The sequence below is a fragment of the Oncorhynchus clarkii genome, chromosome 16 (assembly GCF_045791955.1).
Source record: "Oncorhynchus clarkii lewisi isolate Uvic-CL-2024 chromosome 16, UVic_Ocla_1.0, whole genome shotgun sequence".
Taxonomy (NCBI): Eukaryota; Metazoa; Chordata; class Actinopteri; order Salmoniformes; family Salmonidae; genus Oncorhynchus; species Oncorhynchus clarkii.
Window position 1 is genome coordinate 38525205 of NC_092162.1, and position 18747 is coordinate 38543951.

General features: G+C 44.1%; 1 protein-coding gene across 1 annotated transcript; it reads left to right on the top strand.

Moving 5' to 3' along the window:
- The first annotated feature begins 148 nt into the window (after window positions 1-148).
- On the top strand, window positions 149-15431 carry LOC139368404 (structural maintenance of chromosomes 1A). The gene is made up of 23 exons (XM_071107243.1): window positions 149-596; window positions 1871-2059; window positions 2319-2431; window positions 3569-3772; window positions 4018-4256; window positions 4540-4798; window positions 5031-5171; window positions 5269-5451; window positions 5736-5843; window positions 6272-6457; window positions 6610-6789; window positions 7207-7353; window positions 8600-8737; window positions 8988-9211; window positions 10169-10310; window positions 10604-10749; window positions 11023-11176; window positions 11772-11882; window positions 12123-12279; window positions 12414-12568; window positions 12781-13002; window positions 13330-13437; window positions 13637-15431. The coding sequence occupies exons 1-23, from the start codon at window positions 488-490 to the stop codon at window positions 13715-13717; spliced, it is 3696 nt and encodes a 1231-aa protein (XP_070963344.1). The 5' UTR covers window positions 149-487; the 3' UTR covers window positions 13718-15431.
- Window positions 15432-18747: the final 3316 nt, after the last annotated feature.

Below are 18747 nucleotides of genomic sequence, written 5' to 3' on the forward strand. Positions count from 1 at the left end.
CCAGTGAACTAAATGTGCAACAAAAAAAGTATCTAGATGACAAGATTGACCCTATCAGTTTCACGGTAATAATAATGACACCAGTGAGTGTGAATACATTCGATTACAAATGCTATTTTGTTAAATGTGAGAAATAAACAGTAGCATTGTGGCACTTTGGATACACTGTAGCAGCAACATCTCGCGAGAACTAATTCACTTACGCGCGCGCTCAGAGGTCTCAAATCGAGTAGGAGGACTGTAAAATGGCGCATTGTTGTTGCAGTCGTACATTTTGAAAGCTAGCTTGCAAGCTGATCGAGTTAGTTAGCCGGGCACACCAACCGATTATGCAACTTTAGCTTATTTATTTTTTATTTTAAGTGTTTACCATATGCTTGCATGTTTCTCGTTTGAGTTCAAACGCTAGCTAGCATTAGCGACATTAGCTGCTAGCACAACAACACATATTCCTTCTTCTGTTTCCGCACAAGCGATCTGGTCAAAAATGGGTTATTTGAAACTAATAGAGATCGAAAACTTCAAATCTTACAAGGGCAGGCAAATCATCGGTCCCTTTCACAAGTTTACCGCGATTATTGGACCCAATGGATCCGGTAAGTAGTGGCCAATCAACATTGCAAGTAGGCTATCTAGCTAATGCTAACACTACTGTACTGCTAGACCTAGCTAGATTGCTAGCTAATGTTAGTTTAGCCGGGTTGACTATTTGCATCAATGCATGCATGGGCGACTATACTTGTTACGTTGTCGATAACGACAGCATATGAACACTTGCTTTCTATTTAATATTAGCAACATTTTTGTTGTTGTTGCTATAACTGTAGCTAGCTAGCCACGGGTCCAAAACGTTTTGCTATGATAAACATTTCCCTCACTGACAAATTAAATTGTAATTGTCACATGCGCCGAATACAACCTTACAGTGAAATGCTTACTTACAAGCCCTTAACCAACAATAGAGTTAAGAAAATACCAACAACAAAAAAAGTAAGAGATAAGAATAACTCATGTTTAGAGCAACAGTAAATAACAATAGCGGGGCTATATACAGGGGCGAGGTACATATTAACAAAATTACATGCAGGTAGGGTTATTAAAGTGACTATGCATATAGATATAGATATAGCATAGATAATAACAAAGAGTGTGTGGGGGGGGGATGCAAATAGTCTGGTAGCCATTTGATTAGCTGTTCAGGAGTCTTATGGCTTGGGGGTAGAAGCTATTTAGGAGCCTCTTGGACCTAGACTTTGCGCTCCGGTACTGCTTGCCAGAACAGTCTATGACTAGGGTGGCTGGAGTCTTTGACAATTTTTTAGGGCCTTCCTCTGACACTGCCTGGTATAGAAGTTCTGGATGGCAGGAAGCTTGGCCCCAGTGATGCACTGGGCGGTACGCACTACCCTCGGAGGCCGAGCAGTTGCCATACCAGGCAGTGATGCAACCCGTCAGGATGCTCTCGATGGTGCAGCTGTAAAACGTTTTGAGGATCTGAAGACCCATGCCAAATCTTTTCAGTCTCCTAAGGGGGAATATGTTTTGTAGTGCCCTCTGGTGACTTTGAATGAGACCTTACAGGTAGTTGATCTAATAAACATTAGCTAGATCAACAGTTTAATGTAGTCCCGGGCGCCGATCACGTCAACGTCAATTTAAGGCAGCCCCCGCACCTCTCTGATTCCGAGGGGTTGAGTGCAATCGGAAGACACATTTCGGGTTGAATGCATTCAGTTGTGCAACTGATTAGGTATCAACTTATCCAGGTCCTAAGTTATTTACATCCTTTTCCAAGTAAACAATATTTGCAAGACTTGAATAGTTCACTGGCTGACTCCATTGGTTCCCATTCATATTCTCTCCCTCCCAGGCAAGTCCAACCTCATGGACGCCATCAGCTTTGTGCTGGCTGAGAAGACCAGCAACCTGCGTGTGAAGACTCTGAAGGACCTGATCCATGGAGCTCCCGTGGGGAAGCCAGCAGCCAACAGAGCCTTTGTGAGCATGGTGTACCATGAGGACAGCGGGGAAGAGCGCACCTTCACCAGAATCATCATTGGTATGCCACAGCTGTCTCCACATCCAGATGTGATAAACTGTGTGGCTGTGAAGCTTCCCTTAATGTCTGCTAGTCCACTTTGTGGTGTCGGGCTGAGTCTGAAATGGCACTCAAATCCCTCATAGTGCATTACTTTTGATGGGTCCTGGTCAAAAGTAGTGCACTATATATGGAATAGGGTGCCATTTTGGACAGACCCTTGATATTCTGATCTCTTGTCGGATAGCCATAACTATCACAAATCTTCTCTGTGTGTCAGGCTCGTCGTCAGAGTACCGTATCAACAGTAAGGTGGTGAATCTGGCAGAGTACAGCGAGGAGCTGGAGAAACTAGGAATCCTCATCAAGGCCAGGAACTTCCTCGTCTTCCAGGTGAGAACTGATACAAACAGTAACATACACACACAGTAATAGTCACATGCAAAAACAATATATATATATCTACCTACATATTGTTTTGTGTAAGTAGACAGATTTTCTCGATCTTCATATAAAATATACACTACATATGCACATGCAAACAATTTGCATATTTGAGCAGAATATGTGTAGAGCTTCCTTAAAAGCGAATAAAATCAAATGTTATTTGTCACGTGCTGAATACAACCGGTGTAGACCTTACAGTGAAATGCTTACTTACAAGCCCTTAATCAACAATGCAGTTCAATAAATAGTTGATCAAATATTTACTAAATAAACTAAAGTAAAAAAGTAATACAAGAAATGTACGTAACAATAACAAGGGGGTACCGAGTGACTGTGCAGGGGTACAGGATAGTCGAGCTAAAGTGACTATGCATAGATAATAAACAGTGAGTAGCAGCAGTGTAAAAACAAAAGAGGGGGGGGGGGGGGGGTCAATGTAGATAGTCTGGGTGGCCATTTGATTCGTTGTTAATTAGCAGTCTTATGGCTTGGGGGTAGAAGCTGTTAAGGAGCTTTTTGGTCCTAGACTTGGAGCTCCGGTACCGCTTGCAGTGCGGTAGCAAAGAGAACAGTCTTTGACTTGGGTGACTGGAGTCTTTGACCATTTTTTGGGCCTTCCTCTGATACCACCTGGTATAGAGGTCCTGGATGTCAGGAAGCTTGGCCCCAGTGATGTACTGGGCCGTACGCAATACCCTCTTTTAACGCCTTGCGGTCAGATGCCGAGCAGTTGCCATACCAGGCGGTGATGCAACCGGTCAGGAGGCTCTCGTTGGTGCAGCTGTATAACTTATAGCTGGTAGAAATGAGGTAAAATGGATTTAAGTTGCCTGCAATAAAGTCCCCAGCCACTAGAAGCGCTGCTTTTGGGTGAGCATTTTCTTGTTTGCTTATGGCCTAATACAGCTGGTTGAGTGCGGTCTTCGTGCAACACCGGTTTGTGGTGGTAAATAGACAGCTACGAATAATATAGATGAGAGCTCTCTTGGTGAGAGAACCCTAGAGACTGTTTGTCCATGGACCTCGCTTACTCTGTTTAAGACTGTGTTCGTAACCTCTGACCTCTATGTATTCCTCAATCAGGGTGCGGTTGAGTCGATAGCCATGAAGAACCCTAAGGAGCGTACTGCTCTGTTTGAGGAGATCTCCCGGTCTGGGGAGCTGGCTCAGGAGTACGACCGTAGGAAGAAGGAGATGGTGAAGGCTGAGGAGGACACCCAATTTAACTACCACCGCAAGAAGAACATCGCCGCTGAACGCAAAGAGGCCAAGCAGGAGAAAGAGGAGGTATGGAAGACAGCCAGTCAGATAGCAAGCATCCTTCTCTTCTCACGAGAGCTCACTCACACTTCCCATCTGTAGGTAGAAGGTAATATTGAGACAGATTGATAGACCCCATTATTTTTGCAATTCGCCCTACAACACAAAAAAACGTTTATTAAAAAAAATGTTTCAATAAAAATTGCCACCATTTGCAAACCTTCTATGTAGTTTTGATGTATCATTCACACTTTTTCCCTCCCCCTCTCCAGGCTGAGCGTTACCAGCGTCTGAAGGACGAGGTGGTGAAGGCCCACGTCCAGATGCAGCTGTTCAAGCTGTACCACAACGACGCCGAGATCGACAAGCTGAACCGCGAGCTGTCGCACCGCAACAAGGAGATCGACAAGGACCGCAAGAAGATGGACCACGTGGAGGAGGAACTGAAGGAGAAGAAGAAAGAGCTGGGGAGGATGATGAGAGACCAACAGACTGTGGAGAAAGAGATCAAGTGAGTGGGGATGGAGGGAGGGAGAGCTGGGGAGGATTGAGAGACCAGCAGACTGTGGAGAAAGAGATTAAGTGAGTGGGGATAGAGGGAGGGAGAGCTGGAGGAGGATTGAGAGACCAGCAGACTGTAGAGGAGGTCAAGTGCTTAGGGAGGGAGCAAGGGGAAATGGGGACAGGCCGTGAAGAAGAGCCTAAGAATACGATAGACCAGATGGAATTGTTGCCATTTTGGAAGTTAACGGATTTAATATCTTAACCTTTTCCATTCCCTCTTCCTCCTACAGGGAGAAGGATGCTGAACTGAACCAAAAGCGTCCGCAGTACATCAAGGCCAAAGAGAACACCTCCCACAAGATCAAAAAACTGGAGGCAGCCAAGAAGTCCCTCCAGAACGCCCAGAAGCTGTACAAGAAGAGGAAGGGGGACATGGATGAGTTGGAGAAAGAACAGGGCGCTGTGGAGATGGCCCGGCAGGAGTTTGACGACCGCATGGAGGAGGAGGCCCAGAGCCAGGGACAGGACCTCACACTGGAGGAAAACCAGGTTGGAGCTTATGAACGGTCATGAGGGTGTTCCTAAGTTAAATATGAATGGTCACAGGGAGATAGACTGGGATCCTATGAAAGGTTACAGCGGACTATCAGGCAGCAGTGTTGCCTCAGTGAGGGATGTATGGGAAGGTCGCTGGTTCATCTCCCAGGTTAGCCAGACTTACTATCTCTCAAATATGTAGGTGAATATTCTATACTCGCCACCTTCCTCCCGCTCTCCCCAGGTGAAGGCCTACCACCGTCTGAAGGAGGAGGCCAGTAAGCGGGCGGCCACTCTGGCCCAGGAGCTGGAGAAGTTCAACAGAGACCAGAAGGCCGATCAGGACCGGCTCGACCTTGAGGAAAGGAAGAAAGTGGAGACCGAGGTAAAAGGATGAGGACGATACGGAATACAGGGTTGTGTTCGTCGGGGCACGCAATGTAAAAAGAGAGCTTAACGTTATTAATATGTTACATCTGCAGGCCAAGATCAAGCAGAAGATCCGTGAGATAGAGGAGAACCAGAAGCGTATTGAGAAGCTGGAGGACTACATTACCACCAGCAAGCAGTCTCTGGATGAACAGAAGAGAATGGAGGAGGAGCTGACTGAGGAGGTGGAGGGGGCCAAGAAGAGGATCGACGAGATCAACCTGGAACTCAACCAGGTACTGGAACACTTATCTGTCAGTCTGTCAACCAATCCAAGCTATTGGTTGATCCTGAAACGCACCGGGGGAAAGTTACAACGTTTTGTGTTGACATTGCATGATAACTGTATCAGAATTGCTCATCTGGAAGAGGAAAGAAAACAATACATTTTCAGTTTTGCCTGTCTCCTGTGGGGTTTGCTGCTACGTAGATTGGTAGCAAATGGCAAGTCCCAGGACCATGTCATATCAGTCGACATTGCCTGAGGACATTTGACTGACATCTTGTCTCTGTTCCCTAGGTGATGGAGCAGCTGGGCGACGCCAGGATTGACAGACAGGAGAACAGCAGGCAGGCACGCAAAGCAGAGATCATGGAGAGCATCAAGAGACTGTATCCCGGGTCGGTGGTAAGACTGCGGGCACCTACAGATGCAGAGTTTGAGCTGGGGAATGTCAGTTGGCATAGGGCAACCACCAAGTATTAAGAGATTCTACGCTGGATCTGTGCTAAAATTACTGGAGGCTGCAGCTAGCATAGTTAGCACACCGTTAGCTGTAAAGGCTAGAGGCTACCAAACAAAGCAGAGATCATGGAGAGCTTCGAACTCTATCCCGGATCTGTGGCGGGACTGGGGACTGGAGGCATTGTAAGCAATAGGACAATCAGAGTAAGCTATCTATGCCTGTCACTGGGATGCCCTCTTCCTTCTCTGTTTTACTCTCCCTGCAACTGCTCACTGTTCCTGTCTTCTAGACATGTTTCTTCCCTCAGAATATTGACGTGGCTGTGAAGTGGTTTTGACACATTCCAGCGCTCTCTCCCTCTTCCCCGCAGTACGGCCGCCTGATCGACCTGTGCCAGCCCACTCAGAAGAAGTTTCAGATCGCTGTGACCAAGGTGCTGGGCAAGAACATGGACGCCATCATCGTGGACTCGGAGAAGACCGGCAGAGACTGTATCCAGTACATCAAGGAGCAGCGAGGAGAGCCGGAGACCTTCCTGCCCCTCGACTATCTGGAGGTAACACACTGGGGGAAGACTTAAGTTTAACGGGACTGGTCACTTACACATGGGACTCCACGATGGCATTATGTGAACACAGACCCGTATCAGTCCGGTCTATTGATCTCCGGCTCTGTGCTCGTGTCAGTCTTAACGGTCCGTGTCTCCAGGTGAAGCCTACAGATGAGAAGCTGCGTGAGCTGCGCGGCGCCAAGCTGGTGATCGATGTGATCCGCTACGAGCCGCCTCACATTAAGAAGGCCCTGCAGTACGCGTGTGGTAACGCACTGGTCTGCGAGAACGTAGAGGACGCTCGGCGCATCGCCTTCGGAGGGCCCTACAGACACAAGGTAGGAGGAAAACGCACGCACACTGATGCATACACACACACACACACACCGTAGTGTTTTCAACAAGCACATGGAGTAGCCAGCCAAATAGAAAAAGTAGCCAGCCCGGAAATGAAATTCTCTATTTTGTTGGCCTCTGGTACATTCTAATGCTAGGTTGTATTTTCTACCAGCAACTATCAGGAAAAAACACAAATCATTTTTTCGTACTTTTACAGGGTTAGTATCAGCAGCTGTTGTACTATACAGGGTTTCCGTATACTGGATTCATATGCAGCCAATTGAAAAGCAGCCTAGTTAATTTAAGTGGAAAAACAAGGCGCTAGTAGAAATGCACTGTGCACAGACACAAGGTACGCACACACCTTGAGTGGAAGACGTGCACTGACTCCTCCCTTTCCCTCTACCTCCCTCCAGACAGTGGCCCTGGACGGTACTCTGTTCCAGAAGTCCGGTGTGATCTCTGGGGGTGCTAGTGATCTGAAGGCTAAGGCCAGGCGCTGGGATGAGAAGGCTGTGGACAAACTCAAGGACAAGAAGGAGAAACTCACTGAGGAACTCAAGGTAAGCAGTCACTCTGGCCACTGGGGTCTTGAGCATCATCACCATCATCATAACATGTTATGGCGCTCAAGGTATTCCAGTCACACATCCCTTTGGTTATGAGGTAGGATGCTCCAAATCACAATCTTCCCTTTGTTGTTTTCCGGCACTGGGAATATTTCAGGTCTGTTGATCACAAACTTGAACATTGAAAATTCGGTGTAACTTCCGGCACGTTTAACTGTGAACACTGAGGGTGTACCTGCTTTTAGGTTAGTTTTAACACTGGTCAAGCAGGCTACTGTGGCTATTTTATAATAATGCAGGTCTACCAGAGTGGCCTACCATCAAAAACAATGGAGAAATGCATCCCATAACATTTTAACATGGAAATAGCTGTTCGATCATTCAGCCTACAGTAGCAGCCAATGTGAAAAAACACGCAGGGCTTGACATTAACCTGTTTATCCACTTGTCCTTCAGACAAGGTGGTGACTGAACAGGTTGTTGTGTTTTGTAAGAAGCCACTTTACAAAATATAGAATGTGTCATTATTCCCATACCATAATCACAGAGAATCAGTCAAATTACACTACTCACTGTCTCAAAATACAACACTGCCCCTTTAAGACAAAAAAAGCTATTTTACCTGACTCTCATTTCAAAGATTTCTAGAAACACACATTGTGCTCTTGTAGGAAGCAAATAGTCCCCCCTTGCTGACTGATCTATAATTGGGCTAATAACTCACTAACTACTAACGGATATGAACAAATGTGCACATGTGGCGCTCGCTTTGATCTATAAAAAAATCCACACAAAAAACAAGCTCAAAAAACGACCACTCATGCTGTAAACACAGCAGCCTTGCATAATTCGTTTTTTTTCTCTCTCGGTATGTTGAATTGAAAGTGGATAATATTGTGTTGATTCGATCACAATTCCCACAGTAAAGGGAAACGTTGATAGTGTTAACTGAACTTCACTCAACTTTCCGGAGTTTTGGTCTTGTGCGGGCTGATAATTCTTCTGCGTGGCTTAGAGGGAATATTGCTCATAACATATTACCCTACTTATAACATATATTAATATGAAACTTAAGTACCGTAAAAACCTATTTTACTTATCTGTTATCAAGCTGCAGTTGGATAAGCAGCCTAATGTATCTATTAGAACATTGTCAAGGCACTGCGATAATCATGATGCCTCTCTGAAAGGAACAGGACTACAATAACAATGGGGCATCTCTCTCTCTTTCTGGGTGTAGGAGCAAATGAAGGCTAAGAGGAAGGAGGCAGAGCTGCGCCAGGTTCAGTCTCAGGCCCACGGCCTCCAGATGAGACTGAAATACTCCCAGAGTGACCTGGAGCAGACCAAGACCCGACACCTCTCCCTCAACATGCAGGTATGGATGTGTAGCAACACAGTGTCTGTTCGTTTTGCGGTAGCCCTAAACCAAGGGTCTGAAACCTGTGGCTCTGGAGCTGCTTGTGGCCTTTTTATGTGATGTGATGTGATCTATAATGATTTATTTAAAGTCATCAATAGAGGTTTCTACTGCACAATGTGTGTGTCAGTAGGGTTTCTAGAACCCCGTAGACACACTGTTGTGATTTCAATAGACTAGCTTGAAGTCCTTTTCCCATCACCCGTAGGAGAAATCCAAGCTGGAGAGTGAGCTGGCTAACTTCGGCCCTCGCATCAACGACATCAAGAGGATCATCCAATCCCGTGAAAAGGAGGTCAATAATTTGAGAGACCGGATGAACGTTGTGGAAGATGAGGTGTTTATCGAGTTCTGTAAGGAGATTGGGGTCAGGAACATCAGAGAGTTCGAGGAGGAGAAGGTGAAGAGGCAGAACGAGATCGCCAAGAAACGGTAAGTCACTCCGTTGCGTCAATGTCAAATCAAACTTTATTTGTCACATGCGCCAAATACAACAAGTGTAGACATTACCGTGAAATGCTTACTTACAAGCCCTTAACCAACAGTGTAGTTCAAGAAGAGTTAAGAAAATATTTACCAAAATACCAAAAAGTACCGAGTCAATGTGCAGGTTAGTTGAGGTAATATGTACATGCAGGTAAAGTGACTATGCGTACATGATAAACAGTGAGTAGCAGCACTGTAAAAATGGGGGTGGGGGGGCGAATGCAAATAGTACGATTAGCTATTAATCCTTTTGGACCTAGACTTGGTGCTCAGGTACCGCTTGCTGTGCAGTAGCAGAGAGAACAGTCTATGACTAGGGTGGCTGGAGTCTTTGGTCATTTTTTAGGCCTTCCTCTGACACTGCCTGGTATAGAGGTCCTGGATGGCAGGAAGATTGGCCCCAGTGATGTACTGGGCCGTACGCACTAACCTATGTAGCGCCTTGCTGTCGGAAGCTGAGCAGTTGCCATACCAGGCGGTGATGCAACCAGTCAGGATCCTTTTGATGGTGCAGCTCTAGAACTTTTTGAGGATATGAGGACCCATGCCAAATCTTTTCAGTCTCCTGAGGGGGAATAGGCATTGTGAATGTGAACCTGTTTCTGTGTGCTGTAGTCAGCCATTTTGTCTGTCTCTTTAGGCTCTTCCTCAATTCATCTTCCTTTCATTCCTCACATCCTCTCGCCTGTTTCTTAAAACACAAAGGTCTGAGGGGGAAGTTAAGGGAAGGGAGAGGAAGGGAAGGGAGAGGAAGGGAAGGGAGAGGAAGGGAGAGGAAGGGAAGGGAGAGGAAGGGAAGGGAGGGGGAGAGGAAGGGAGAGGGAGAGGAAGGGAAGGGAGAGGAAGAGAGAGAGAGAGACTTTGAGTGTGTTAACCTAACGTCATCCATTTTGTGACCTTTAGGCTGGAGTTTGAAACCCAGAAGACTCGTCTGGGCATCCAGCTGGACTATGAGAAAAACCAGCTGAAAGAGGACAAGGAGAAGGTCATGATGTGGGAGCAGACTGTCAAGAAGGACGAGGCGGAGATAGAGCGACTCAAGAAGGTAAAGGGAGATTAACATAAACGGCTTCCGAACTAAGTCTTGAAATGTGCAGTTGCACACTCCCACTCAATGGATTTAACAATGGCGGAAACTCTGTCCAACCACCCGTCCACCAATCCAATGCTTTTATATCCATGACGAGGAGTGTGCACGCCTCGGGTGAAGGGAGGAGACTCGGGACGCAGCCTAAATTCTTAGACCGGTGGCTCTAATCAAATGTGTACTCTCTTTGTTAGGTGAGATTGGATGGTTTTTAAACTTTTTTTCCCTCTCTCCCTGTGTCCCTTTCCCAGGAAGAGCACCGCCACATGAAGATCATCGACGAGACCATGGCCCAGCTGCAGGACCTGAAGAACCAGCACCTCACCAAGAAGTCCGAGGTCAACGACAAGAACCACAACATGGAGGAGATACGCAAGAAACTGGGAGGAGCCAACAAGTGAGTCGCAAAACATAGACACTTGCGCCCACTCAAACTCCCATCCTCTTTTTCTGCCCGTTTCTGAAAGGCACATATTTCTTACTTACTACATTATTATTGTATGTGATTAAAAAATAAATAACCATTTGTAGCATTGCCATTTGGTTTGTGTTCAACAATTGTGTGTTTGTGTTTACCTTAGGGAGCTGACCCAGAAAGACGGTTACTCGTTTTGTAGCGTTGCAGTTTTCCGGCGGTATTGTTTGACCCCGATGTGTGTTATTCCCCCAGGGAGCTGACCCAGCTGCAGAAGGAAGTAACGGCCATCGAGACCAAGCTGGAGCAGAAACGCAGCGACCGCCACAACCTGCTGCAGGCCTGTAAGATGCAGGACATCAGACTGCCTCTACGCTCTGGGACCATGGACGACATCGGCCAGGGAGAGGTACTAAACACACTCGCTCTCTCCACGGGAAACGTATGTTTACATTGCCAAAGCAAGTGAAATAGATAATCAACGATAAAAAAAACATTACTCACAAAAGAAATAAAGACATTTCAAATGTCATATTATGTGCAAGTAGTTAAAGTACAAAAGGGAAAATAAATGGCTTGTATTTACCATGGTGTTCTTCACTGGTTGCCCTTTTCTTGTGGCAACAGGTCACAGATCTTGCTGCTGATATGGGAGTTTATCAAAATTGGGTTTGTTTTGAATTCTTTGTGGGTCTGTGTAATCTGAGGGAAATCTCTGTCTCTATGGTCAAACATTTGGCAGGAAGTTAGGAAGTGCAGCTCAGTTTCCACCTCCTTTTGTAGGCAGTGTGCACATAACCTAAGGTGGCCTTCACCAATAAAAAGGCTGTGGTCACTGAGCCTGTACATAGTCGAAGCTTTCCTTAAGTTTGGGTCAGTCTACAGAGGTCTGTTTAGGGCCTAATAGCATTCTAGTTTGATATTTTTGAAATATATATATATATATATATTTTTTCCCCCAATGTGTTACGTAATTATCTTGTTGTTTCTCTCTCTGTGTGTAGGGGAGCTCCCAACAGGAGGAGTCTAGCAGCAGTCAGAGAACGTCCAGTACTGTCCTGGCTAAAGAGGCTCTCATAGAGATAGACTACAGCATCCTGTCTGAAGACCTCAAGGTAAGACATACACCCGTGTGTGAACCCTGCATACTAAGGCTATGTCGGGGAGTGTGCAAGTGCACACTTTGGGAGACGTGTGCAGAATTGGGACGCCGTTCATCTCCCCCATAGACTGTGGGGGACTGTATGTGTAAAATTGTCTGTTTCAGCCATGATTCAATACCCAGCGGTTGTTTTTTTTGTGTGAGTTTGAAATGTAGTGTGAGTCGCCTAACATATTTGTCTGCTGTTTCTCAGGACGCGCTGGCGGAGGATGAGATCAAGGCAGAGATGCACACGCTGCAGCAACGTCTCAACGAGCAGCAGTCCATACTGCAGAGAATCAGCGCACCCAACATGAAGGCCATGGAGAAACTAGAGTCCGTCAGGGACAAGTTCCAGGAGACCAGCGACGGTACGGAGGAGAATGAGTCTGAGGACGTGGACTAACTTTTACCGTCTCTCTCTTGGCGAATGTTACCGAAACAACAGGGAAGGATGCGTCTTCATTTGCGTAATGTGTTCACGGTGCTCTATTCTGCATTCCAGAGTTTGAGGCAGCCCGTAAGCGAGCCAAGAAGGCCAAGCAGGCGTTTGAGCAGATCAAGAAGGAGAGGTTTGACCGCTTCAACGCCTGTTTTGAGGCTGTATCCACCAACATCGATGAGATCTACAAAGCCCTGTCACGCAACAGCTCTGCCCAGGTACTGTCCCTCAGCAATACTCCATAGTAGTACCATACGCAAACGGTCTGAAACGTATTCCACCAAGTCAAACTAGCTGCAAACTGTATTATGTGGTATTTGCATTAACATAGGGGTCATTCCATATGAAATCAAAGGTCTGTTTGACTGCACCCCTTTTGATTTGAGCAACACTTTTGTCGGTGTGTTGATGTTGTGTTCCTTCATCCCAGGCCTTCCTTGGGCCGGAGAACCCCGAGGAGCCTTACCTGGATGGGATCAACTATAACTGTGTTGCCCCTGGTAAGCGGTTCAGACCCATGGACAACCTGTCTGGAGGGGAGAAGACTGTAGCTGCCCTGGCTCTGCTGTTCGCCATACACAGCTACAAGCCGGCCCCATTCTTCGTCCTGGACGAGATTGATGCCGCGCTGGACAACACCAACATTGGCAAGGTCTGTGTCGAAAACCCTGCCGCGTGAACGATCGTTGTTAATGTATTGAAATACCTTTATGTGTTTACGATGTCGTTGTCCTGAAATCTCACTAAAACCACTGTCTAAAATGGTACCCTATTCTTGATGTAAGTGCACTAATTTAAAGTAGTGCACTATATATTGTAGGGATAGGTTGGAGATGTCTGATGTGTTGTCGATCCACGTTATCCAGATGACTATGTTATGTCATGACCATGCTGTTATGTCATGACCATGCTGTTATGTCATGACCATGCTGTTATGTCATGACCATGCTGTTATGTCTAATACTGTCCGTCTATGCAGGTGGCCAACTACATCAAAGACCAGTCAGTGAACACTCAGGCCATAGTGATCTCTCTAAAGGAAGAGTTCTACACCAAGGCTGACTCTCTCATCGGGGTCTATCCAGAGGTACAGGCGCAACAAAACACACCTATCCATAAAGCCTTGTAATGCTTCGCTTTCACATAAAAACATTACTATAAGAATGTCTTGACATTTTTCTCTCACATTTTAGATAATAGAATGAATGTAGCTATGTATGCTAACTGTTTTCTGAAATGAGGGCAAAACTGACAGCGTCACTCTCCCCCCCCCCCCCCACACACAGCAAGGAGATTGCGTCATCAGCAAAGTACTGACCTTTGACCTGTCGGTGTACCCTGACGCAAACCCCAACCCCAACGAGTAGGACATCACACAGAGGAGAGGAGCAAAATGACAGGCATACCTTTTAACTCAGTGGCATTTTGACGTTCTGGTTAACCAACTGAACCAGGGTCATATTCATTAGTGCAGGCAACCGAAAATGTTTTAAAACATTTTTGTAACTGAGAATAATTTTTTGTGTTTCTTATTGGACAAGTCCAGCTAGTCCCTAACTGTTTCTGCCTAATGAATATGACCCAAATCGCTTGTGTCTATGGATGGCAAATGTAGCTAATAATGTGTTCTGTGGTGTGTTGGTTGTAATCGTGGATCAAACATCCATTAGCTAATAGATGTTGTTTGCTATCATGTTTTTAAAAATAATTTCTGTATTTTTGGAGTATATTAGGATTAGAAAATTTGTGCTATTTCTGAATGGAGTGGGAGGGGGGTGAGACAAGTTACAGCAGCTGCAAGTTGTTATTTCTAGAAAGCTTCACCTTGAATATAATGTGCATTTATACAATTTGAATCTTTTAATTTGGAACCATGTGAGTATTGTATTTCAGGACAAGGTTATATGAGGCTTAGGCGAATTGTAAAATGATTTGGAAATCATGCCTTGTTGACAATTTGTGTATTTGTATCAGGCTTTTGTCCCTCAGACGGTAGAAACCTGCTGACAATGATAATGTATTACATGTAACCATTATGCTTTTTTCTTGTTTTTTGGTCTCATAAATGTTTTCTACTAATCTCTTTCCTTTCTTCAAATTCTTGCTTTCTGTTATTTCACTGGTTTATCTAATGGAAGTATCTGAAATTCTGCTATTTTCTACTTTGTGTTCAGCCTGTTTTTTTTGTTTTTGATTTTTTTCCTACTTATTGTGCTACTTAAAAAGAAAAAAACTTTTCTGAATTGTGTCAGGGTTGGAAGACCCTTAGGTCCCATTAGGTGGCCACTTCATTCCCAGTCAGATGTGATCTGAGCATTTTAAAATCCCCACGTCTAACTAGCCTGTATCCAAGCTGAATTTTCAACCCTAAAATATACGTGAAGTGAAACGAAACAACTCTGTTTAGATCGAGGCTACCAAGCCACCTGTTAGTTTTACCAGACAGGCTCTGAGCCTTTCCCCAAATGTCCTGGTTTTCCAGAAAATCCTGTTGGAAGTTAACCTGGAATCAGGAGGGAACATGCAGTAAATTCAGGAATCCTCCAAATGGGAATTTGGGGGAAGTTACCAAATTATTATATTTAAAAATAAAAATCTAACCATGACCTAATTTAATACGAGGCAAATCGCAGCTGTTTTAATTATCTTATTGGATATAAACTGTGATGAGATCATGAAACTCCATTAGGGAAATCCATCTAATTTGACCACCTTGCTAGATTAGCTGCTTCCTCTGAAGTGGGGAACAACTGGTGAACATGACTTAAGACCAGAATGATGAAAAGCAGTCCTTTTATTGTTATTAATATTACGTTAGGTGCATGTTCTTATCCAATCTTTATGAATTGTATCACTAAAGCGAGGGTCAATTTATAAAGGTGAGGAAGGTTTATGAGTTTAGGGGATGGAGTCTGCTTTAAAAGTGTCCCCCTGCCTGCCTCTCTGTTTTTTTTTAAAATCTGTCCAGGGCCAATGGGAAATGTAATTATCCGTTTTAAGGGTCAGTTTTGCATAAGACACGTTTATTCCATTGACATTGTATCGATTCTTTTTTTTAGTTAATAAAATATACTATTTTAACTTGTATTCTAATTGTGTATTTGTGGTAGAAGTAGGTTGAACCCTTTCATAAGTTTAGTGTTCGGTCCCTGTGTTTTATAACTTTTATTAATCCCGCGGGTATGTGTGTTTTGAGGCAGGACTTTCCGGTTCATAAGGGTGAGCGGAGTGTACGTATGCTTTGACATGCCAAAAGAATGAAGGAGCGGTTATTCAAATTTGACATGTCTTTCCCTGAGGCTCCCTCTAGAGGCCAACCATTACATTTGTCGTATCACGTTTTTCAGCACCATTTGAGCAAACTCACCTGTTATGCTGATGCTTCTTGCGTTGTGTTGTAAACAGCCGGCCACGTCTCAACCCTGTGGTACTTAATCCTTGTGTACATTTTTTTATTTCTGCAGATAACCAGTGCTCGACTTTGGGACGGAGTTCACCGGAGCGGAGTACTGGCATCTCATGTTCTACTGCTTGAGCTCTAAAATATTAGCTCAAAAGTATTGTGGGGTTCCTGCACCTAAACAGTACTGGCACCCAAAATGAGTACCAGAACCTATTTCAGTCCAAGTCAAGCACGGCACATTACAACAACAAAAAATCAAGTAAACCAAAGTGATGTATATTTTGGATGTTTTATTTGTTTTGCCAGTGTTAGCTCCATCTGACTGACATGAAGAACAAAAAAAAACATTTTGTTGAAAGGCACATATTAGAAGATGGGTTTACTTGATATAGCAGGGTTAGAAGCTGTCCCACCCACTACTTAATGTCTGATTTATGCAGCGTTATCTTTTTAAAGACCAACCGGTTTCTAAGGCAGAAATGGCCAACGAGGATGATGAAGTGAAAAATAACTCCTTTAGGACCTGTTAAGGTAACTAAATAAACAGACCTGGGGTGAATCTCAAATGTATTTTCCTTGATTCGGTCATTCTTTGCATCCTCAAAACGTCAGATCTTCTCCAATGCTCTCCTTGCTTGCAACTTACATTTTCAGGAGAAGGTGAGGAAAGAGCTCGCAAGGAATCGAGCAAAATACTTTTGAGATCCTTCCCCAGACAAAAAATGTGCAAAGTTGTTTTGTACAAAACCAGTTAATCCCCTATGTGGGCTTTCATGCTAAATCCACCATACGCCAGGTATGCTGATATGACTAACAACTCTTGATCAAATCAAATCTAGACTAACTTCAGCACCACTTAAAATCCTGAATCACCTTTTATTACATTTTCTTCTTACTTTCAACTTCATTTTAACCTCTGGTCATTAATACATATGAATCTCATTTAACAAAATCTCTGGTTTGTATTAAATAGAATATCTTCATGAACTACAATGTGATCTGTTAGATAAGTGCTAAATACCAGTAGGGGAGAGTGGGGTAAGTTGAGCCTCGTCTCTAGGAAACCCCAAACAAAATGTATAATTTGACAAAATATTTAGGAAAATGTCATTTTATGGAGTCTGTGAAGGAAGAAACCACATGTTAAAAGTGGTAAGTAAGCAAGTTAGGACAAAAAAAACAGATTTTCAGCAAGTCAAATGAATTTGAGGTTTCATGATGCTTGAATCTAAACCAAAATGTTTGTCTTGGGGTAAGTGAATGTGTTTTCTTCCCCAGCATAATGCAAAGCATTATCACTGGGATATGTTAAAAAGTACTAAGTGTTTGTTAGGCGTTAAGCTTGGGGTAAAATATGATTAAAAGACAAACAGTGATTGTCATTGTGTTTGGAAATAAAGATAGACATGGTTTTAAAAAGGTAATGGTAATATTTCATTCAGTACAGAAATGTGTTGGTGGCTTAACCCGGGGTAAGTTGTGCCAAGAGACATCTTGTCCAAAAACATAGTGATGTTTTTCAAAACTAATTTTTACACACGAATTCTGACTATTTCAAAGGATGTGCAACATCCTGAAATATATGTAGATACCTTTTGTTAGAAATAATATATTTCCCTTTACAGAGTGATGCTGAAAGAAACACTTACCCCACTCTCCCCTATACACTTATTTCAGTGAGTATTCAAACATTGATAATACAATAATAATGAATAAATTAAAAGTACAAAGAAATGTCCAACACATTTAAAAAAAGAAAATAAACTTCCTCTTTAAAAAAGTGCCCAAACCCACAGTGGGAGGAGGTTGAGCATCAAGGAAAGTGTTTTACAAGTCTCGATTAAATGAAGACAAGTGTAAATAAAGTAAAAAGATGGCAAGTCCTCCCTTTAACAACATAAAATGAAGGACGTTGCCTTTAAGAACACAAACAGTGAGGCTCATAGAGATAGACTCATCTTTGTATACTGCTCCATTATAGTGTCTGTGACAGCAGTGCTATTGAGGCTATCTCCATTTTAAAGTAGCTCATGTTCTTCAGTGACTGATTGCTCCCAACTCGTGGGAGTCCCCACCCAGTTAACCACTTTAAAATGGTGGAAGCCCTCAATGGCACTGTCCATGTTAAAAACGGGTGATATCCATGCAGAGTCCTCTATCTCTATGGTGAGGCTTCATCAAAACTGTTTGATGTATCACACCCATTGTGTCAAATGTGTTGTGCATCAGATGTACAACCTGAGTGTGTACTAAGCCTTTCCTTGCATCCTGGATGTTTTAACAGGAGAGAGAGACTCTTTTCAAAAGATTGACCTAAAACCGTTCAAACGCAACAGTTGCAGTTTTCCCAGATAAATAGAAACTCACTGAAACCCACTCACAGGTGATCCAAAATGGCATTCTTTCTTTCTCACCTCCTTTTTTCCCTTTCAGCCCTTGCTGGGACACCCCTGTCTCCACTCACAGACTTTTGCTGCGTTCAAAACGACTGGTAACTCAGAAATCTCAGACTTCCGACTTCAGTGTCTTCAAGACAACTGGGGGGAGAAAAGAGCTTTGACCTCGTTTTTTTCCAGAGTTCCCATTTGTCTTGAAAGCACCATCTGTCACCATGCACACAATACGTGTACAAGTTGCGTGTGTGCGCACGTTGAAGTTTATTGTCATGCGTCTTGTCCTGGAGGCAGAACGGAGCGATAGGCCAGCTGCAAAGTCAAAATGGGCTTTTTGGTCTTAATTTAAGGTTAGGGTTACGTTCAAAATTAGATTTTTTGAATGCTCGCTAGTGACCACTGCAGCGCTGCCTCCAGAACAAGATTCATGACAAAAAAATGCTCTCCTGCAGTGTGTACAGGGCATTAGTTAGGGTTTTAGTAAGAAACACAGCAGACTGGACATAGTTGTTCTGTCTAACCACTCTATGGAATAGATTATTACATCAACAAACATAACAAAGAAAGAGGTTCATGAACCTGTGCACTCTGTGATAAGTTA

Coding starts and splice junctions, on each gene's coding strand:
- LOC139368404 (XM_071107243.1), top strand. CDS start 488: ATGGGTTATTTGAAACTAATAGAGATCGAAAACTTCAAATCTTACAAG. Junction 4,257..4,539: donor ACTGTGGAGAAAGAGATCAA/GTGAGTGGGGAT, acceptor TTCCTCCTACAG/GGAGAAGGATGCTGAACTGA. Junction 10,750..11,022: donor AAACTGGGAGGAGCCAACAA/GTGAGTCGCAAA, acceptor TTATTCCCCCAG/GGAGCTGACCCAGCTGCAGA.